At 35.3% G+C, this 7398-nt stretch overlaps 1 protein-coding gene across 1 annotated transcript; it reads right to left on the reverse strand.

Annotated features, from left to right (window-relative positions):
• Positions 1-3687: 3687 nt before the first annotated feature.
• LOC104993526 (olfactory receptor 10T2) lies at positions 3688-4629 on the reverse strand. The gene has a single exon (XM_010846836.1). It carries the CDS (start codon positions 4627-4629, stop codon positions 3688-3690), a length of 942 nt encoding a protein of 313 aa, XP_010845138.1.
• Positions 4630-7398: the final 2769 nt, after the last annotated feature.

Genomic DNA, 7398 nt, shown 5'->3' on the forward strand with positions numbered 1-7398 from the left:
TTGGCCACCTCATGTGAAGAGTTGACTCATTGGAAAAGACTCTGATGCTGGGAAGGATTGGAAGCAGGAAGAAAAGGGGACAACGGAGGATGAGATGGCTGGATGGCATCACTGACTCGATGGACGTGAGTCTGGGTGAACTGGTGATGGACAGGGAGGCCTGGCGTGCTGCAATTCATGGGGTCGCAAAGAGTCAGACACGACTGAGCGACTGATCTGATCTGATCTGACACACTTTTATGGCCCTACCTGATTTTGTTTATCCATAAATTTATTTATAAATTGATAGACCATTTCCTTATCTTAGCCATTACGAGTAATGCTATTATGAACCTTCACATAAAAGTATTTGTGTAGATAGTATTCACTTCTTTGGTGTATTCCTAGAAATGCCATTTGGTAAGTTTATTCTCCAGTACTTTGGCCACCTCATGTGAAGAGTTGACTCATTGGAAAAGACTCTGATGCTGGGAAGGATTGGAAGCAGGAAGAAAAGGGGACAACAGAGGATGAGATGGCTGGATGGCATCACTGACTTGATGGACGTGAGTCTGAGTGAACTCCAAGAGTCGGTGATGGACAGGGAAGCCTGGTGTGCTGCGATTCATGGGGTCACAAAAGTCGGACACGACTAAGCGACTGAACTGAACTGAACTGAAGTTTATTCTTACCTGTAGACAAAACTTTCAAACTTTTTACCAAAAATATGCATAATTTTACACTCCTACACCAATATGTGAAGGTTTCAGTCTCTCTACATCCCTACCAGCACCTTTTAGTGTCTGTCTGGTAGCTCAGTGGTAAAGAATACACCTGCCAATTCAGGAGACTCAGGTTTGATCCCTGTGTTGGGAAGATCCCTTGGAGAAGTAAATGGCAACACATTCCAGTGTGCTTGCTGGGAAATTCCATGGATAGAGGAGCCTGGTAGGCTACAGTCCATGGGATCACAAAGAGTTGGACACAACTGAGTTACTAATGATCTTAAATGCATTTTCATATATCTATTATGTACTAATACAGTTTGATGAAATATTTACCAAAAGTTGGGCTTTCGAAGTGGCGCTAGAGGTAAAGAATCCGCCTGCCAATGTAGGAGACATAAGGGAATGTGTTTGATCCCTGGGTTGGGAAGATCCCCTGGAGTAGGGCATGGCAAACCACTCCAGTGTTCTTGCCTGGAGAATCCCACGGAAAGGAGCCTGGAGGGCGGCAGTCCATAGAGCTGCAAAGAGTCAGACATAATGGGAGTACTCAGGTGTGCTACTGAAAGTCTTCACCCATTTTTTAAATGCCATGTTTCTCTTATTACTTAATTGTAAGCATTATTTGTTTATTTTGGATATAAAGCCCATCCGATATGTTTTGTAAATATATTTTTCTCTATGTGTGATGTTCTTTTATGTTTTCATAATGATGCCTTTTGAAGTTTATATTTTCTGACTCTCAGTTATACCCATTGTCTATATGTCTAACTACAGACAAGTGCGATACTTTCTAGATCAATGAATATTTAGATTAAGCTTTGAAGTCAGAAAACATACATTATACATTTTACTTTATTCCCCACAATTATTTTGGCTATCTTGATTCCTTTCTATATACATTTCATGATTAGTTTGTCAATTTTAATAGAAAAATCTTCTGGGAGTTGATAGGAATTATCCTGAATCTATAGATCTATTTGCTCAGTTACCTCTGAGCTAATGGTATTGAGTGTTCCAACCCATAACATATATACCTCTTCATTTATTAAAATTTTATTTAATTTTCCAACAATGTTTGGTAGTTTTTATGTATGTGTCTCCCACCTCAACTGTTGAATTTAATTTTAAATATTTTAACATTTTAATTCAAAATTCTTAAATGTTTTAAAATATTTTAATTTAGGGTTAAGGTATTTAATTAATAGACTGAATGATTGGAATTCTTCAGAGCACATCTAGTATAAGACGGCCCATAGTTTATTAGAAAAATTCTGATGAATTTAAAGATGAACAGGAACTTAGAGACACTTGCAAAATAATCTAAAATCTAAATAATGTTTCTAGATTTTTATGATTTTGTTTTATTCTGTGATTTTTTCCTCATATTTAATCTTTCCAAAACATTCAACCTTGTATTAGAAATAGATAATCCTTTTTTACATCATTTTTCCCCAGACTACATGGTACAAAATTATATTTCTCAAGTTGAGTAAATACTATAATGAATACAACCATCAGAAACAGTCTTGAGAACAAACATATGTGATTTAACTTGTGAGAGCTGAAATATGCAGCAGGTACACTAGAAACTAATAGCCATGAGTGTTTTTTGTGCCATGGGAATCAGCCAGCATGCCTTATAGAGGGAACAGAGGATGCTGGTCAACTTGCATTATAAGAACAATTTCCTTATTTGTATGTAATTTTCACAGTCACATAATTAACAATAGCATAGTTTTTCCTTTGTGTGATGCACTATAATTTTAAGAAATTAGGATATTTTTATTCTAGTATGGGCTAGATATAGGGTCTAATTCATAGCAATTGATTCTCCAAACAAGAAACACTGTTCTCATTAGATAATCCACATATTCACTCAAAAAAATCTCAGTTGTCCAGATAAAAAAATTAGGGCACATCAGTTTCAATAGTTTGAAATGTCTTGTTTCAAATCATATGGCTTGAAATCAATAGAGTTGAAATTTAAAATTAATTGTTTAGTATTTGCTGCTCAAATGTTATAATAAAATATTAGATACATGTAAGTTTTGCATTATGACCATTGTAGAGCTGGTTAACTGAAATATTAGGGCCACTTCTGCCTCTCCATAGCATTATGTTCCTCTGTATTAGCAAATAAAAAGATGTTATTATTGCTTAAGTTCATTATTAAAAAAATTAATCCACTGAAAAAACAAATCACTATAAAAACAAAGGAAAACTACAAACGAAAAGTGTAATATATTTAATTTCTAACTAACAGAATAAAATTCTAAATTTTGAAGAAAATCCACAACTTTGATAGCATCAACCAATTTTTTTTTCACTGAAAAATCCATTTTCTTTGGATTGAAATCTTGTTCCTCATTTAAAATCTAGTTCAAGTTTCCTTTTCTTTCTTCTCAAGTTGTTTATTCCATTTTTTTTTCCAGAAGAAATAAATATTTGTCCTTTTAGTATACATGATTCTTTTTTCAAATTCTTTTAATAGATGTGATTCATCATTTTATTTTCATTTTTTATCTTTCTACCTACTCACTTTTACACTTCCATAAATTATCAATTTATTCATCTTAATTTTTCTACTTTTCATAGAACTTGGTACATGGTGCTATATGGTAAGTGCTGGGGTTCTAGATAGGATGCTTCTAATAACTTCACATCCCATTCTCTCTATCCAGCTAGAAAAGCAATCTTTAGCCAACTTTCATTTTGAGTATTGTGTTTTCCCCTGAAAAAAATATTATGCTTTTCTCTTTTTGCCATGTGCGTCTTTAAAAAAGGAACAGGCATTAGATAATTTAGCATGTAGATTGATTTGCAGTTCTTCTGAAATAGGAGAAAAGAAAAAGGCAACAGTGGTCTTAGTCACTGGAAATACTATCCATATCATGATTGAACTGATGAAAAGACAAAGAAATTTTCATGCCTTTGACTTCTTCTATGACTTTCCTAGTTAATTTTTCAATTTTTCATTAGGTTACTTGGTTGCCACAGGCATTCCCAGAACTCTTTTCAGTGCAGTCTTTACCTCCTTGTTCCTGAGACTGTAGACAAGAGGATTAAGTAGGGGAGTAACCACTGTGTAGGTCACTGCCACCAACTGGTCTTTGTCTGAAGCAGACTTGGATTTGGGCCGAAGGTATATGATGGAGGCACAGCCATAGTGGACAAAGACCACAGTGAGGTGTGAGGCACAGGTGGCAAATGCTTTCCTCTTGCCCTCAGCCGAGGGGATCTTCAGGATGGTGTTAACAATGAAGCCATAGGATACGAGAATTAGCAGAAAAGGCATCATGATTACCAGGATGCTGAGGCTGAACAGAGCTAGTTCTTTTACATGAGTGTCTGTGCAGGCTAACTTAATAACTGGTGCCATGTCACAGAAATAGTGGTTGACCCTGTTTGGGCCACAAAAATGCATGCCACATATGAGGTTGGTGGCCACCAAAGCAATAAAGAAACCTGTGACTGTTGACAGAGATACCAACCCCAAACCTAGCCTTTTGCTCATGATGAGTGTGTACCTCAGGGGGTGGCAAATTGCCACATAGCGATCATATCCCATCACAGCAATGAGAAAGCAGTTGGTACATGCAAAGCCAAGGAAGAAGAAGAGCTGGGTGGCACAGGCTATGAAAGAGATAGTCTTGGTGGCTGAAAGCAGGTGGACCAGCAGCTGAGGGATGATGACGAAAGTGTAGCAGGACTCAGAAAAGGAAAGGATGAATAGGAAACCATACATGGGAGTGTGTAAAGTCCTGCTGAAGCAGATAACAGTCATGATGATTGCATTGGCCATTAGGATGGTCAAGTACAGAAGGAGGAAGATGACAAAAAGCAGCACTTGGAGCTCCTCCAGGCTAGAAAACCCCACCAGGATGAACTGTGTAACCACAGTGGTTCTATTGAAACCTTGCATCTGAATAACTTCCTTTTGTGAATGAGTTTGGAGAGAGAAAATGATAAGTATCTTTGTACAAAGAATATTCCCCCAATGCCTTCCCTTTAAGAATTATATTTTCAGACCTAGAGTATTGAAAGATCTCTCTCTCAACCTTTTTATCATATTCCTTTTGATAATTTAAAAATATTGTCCTCCAAAATAGGAGAATGATTAGCTATATTATAGAAATATACAAAGATTGAAAGAGGCAACCATGTGATATTGCCAAAGAGTATATAAGAACATTAGAAAATTCTCCTAGTATAATAAGAGGAAAAGCAAGACACAAAGTCATATTTATAATAAAATTAGAACTGATTGTGTTTGCTTTCTGATATATTTTCTAAATATTTAACAATAAGCTTTTAAAATTTGATGATCCTAAATATACTTCACTTTTATGTAGGCTAGAATATTTCCATCTCTTTTTAGCTACTATCCAAACACAAGAAAAACTTGCTACTTCCAAAAATAATGCTATTATTTTAAAACAATTGCTTTAGAAGCATTCACATTTCTGAATTCAGCATGCCAATTATAACATCTGTTTGCTCAGAAGATTATTGGTAGCTTGGTATGCCTGTCCTCTGATAACTGGCAGTCACAGTAGATGGCCTGCTGGGGTGGGAAAACACAAGTCAGTGACCAAATACAACCAGTGAGCAGCTACAATAATAAAAGCAAGCTTAAGGATTAATATTTTTTTAAAGTTCAGCAACAATTCTTGTTTGAGAACAGTCAGATAATCCAAGTCATCATTTGATATGTCAGAAGGCATGTTAGAGGAGTTGGGATAGGAGTGGTGATTGAAGAAAAAGGGGGATTTCTCATTCTGTGATTAGTAAACTCATTTCTAATATTCCCTTATAAATGAGGCTATTTATGGCACTTTTGTTTTTAGAGACTGATCAGTCACTTTGTGGTGGCAGATTTGCCTCTGGAAATGTACCATCTCTTCAACTCTTTCTCCGTATCCACCCTTGAAAATTTTCTACCAGTTCATAGTTCAGTTAAAACATGAAAGAAAGCAGTTGTAATTGCCTGTTGAAAGCAAAAAAAAAAAAAAAAAAAAAAAATTCAGGACTTACTAAACATTTCCTTCACTTAATTTTATATAGTGTAATTTAATAATAAGTGCTTTCATTTAGGGAGATGTTGTTATCATGTGTAAACAATTTTATTGCAAAATATGATCAATATCTATTTTGTAATAAAATAACAAAATCCATTTTAATTTCATCTTTATTTCTAGCTTGTTAGGCACTACGGTACTCTGGGCTTTTGAGATGACAAAGGCAACTTTGGTGGATACCCTCATCCATGGGCTTATGTCATTTGCATTGTTTACATGTGTCCTTTGGTTTCCATTATCTCCTATTCTTGATACTGCACTATCCCTGTTACAATTTTGAAAATATTTCTGTTTTGAATTTTCCGTATTCAAAAATCTTAATCTATTTTTTATTCTCTATCAATATTTGTTTTCATTTTTCTACCAATGCAGCTACTTTAATGCTCAGTATCCATCATAATCAAACTAGCATAGACAATGTATAGAGTCAGTAGGAAGACTGAGGCCAGGATAATGGAGGGAAGGAAGGGAGCAACAGGAATGCACCTTGAATCTTCAATAGCCAAAAAGTGTTAGGTGAAGGAAAAGAGAAGAGACCATCTCAGGGATTTCACATTATCTTGTAGTCTAAGTCATCCAGAGCCCTAGTCATTTTCAATTTTGAGAGTCTGGTTCAAAAATTCAGGAGAAATCAGACTTACTACCTGCAGCACTCAACATCATCAAACTTGTTAGCTACTTTAATGGCCATAAAATACAGAGAGTTGTTTGATGTGACACACTGGGTACATTCACTATTCATCCTGCCATGGTTCCTTCAGTTAGATAGCTCCACAGTCCTGCTAACGTAACCCTTTTCCTTTGCATCAGACATGGCAGAAAACAAGAGGTTTTATGTAAGCTACATCAGTTTGTCCTTCACAACCCAGTTGATAGCATAAGTGTTTTGTCTCCCTTCTGCAGCTAATGCAGGGGCACTAAACACCCTCTCCTGAGCAGTGACCTGTGAACATTTTTATCTGTGCATTCAATGTAAGGAGTTGAGCTCATCTCCTTATATGTTTGGCTCTCTCTAGATTATAAATTTTTTATAGGCAGGGGCAATATTTTTTATTAATAGCTGAATTCTTAGAATGTAGTATAGTTTCTAGTTTATCATGGGTTAAAATTTTTTTGACCTCAACAGAATATAAAAATAATAAATAGTATGCTGAAAGAATAGAGTCAGTACCAGAATCCAAGTTTTCTAACTTGTATTTTAAAGTAGAATCACATTTTATTTCTATACCATCTCCCATACATATATATAAAATACACATAGGCATATTGAGATTAATTTTGGAAGGAAATAAAATATTGCCTGTTATTTCTAGAGGTAGGACAATCATGGGTAGTTTTATTTCCTTATATTTACTTTTTATGTATTTTCAAAATTCTTTTTCCCAGTTTTATTAAGATATAATTGACATATATCACTGTGTGTCTTCTAACATTTAAACCACTTCCTTCCTATCACATTTTATGTCATCTATTCTTTACCTTGCTGGAAGAGTATCTGCCCCACACTTTTTTCAAGAGACTAAAGCATGATCTCAAGCTGATTGTTCAAGTAAAACTCATTTTCCCATTTCTGAATTTTCTAGAATAGTCCAATTTTAATTACCTAATGTTCT

This window comes from Bison bison, unplaced genomic scaffold (assembly GCF_000754665.1).
Source record: "Bison bison bison isolate TAMUID 2011002044 unplaced genomic scaffold, Bison_UMD1.0 scf7180017864240, whole genome shotgun sequence".
Lineage (NCBI taxonomy): Eukaryota > Metazoa > Chordata > Mammalia > Artiodactyla > Bovidae > Bison > Bison bison.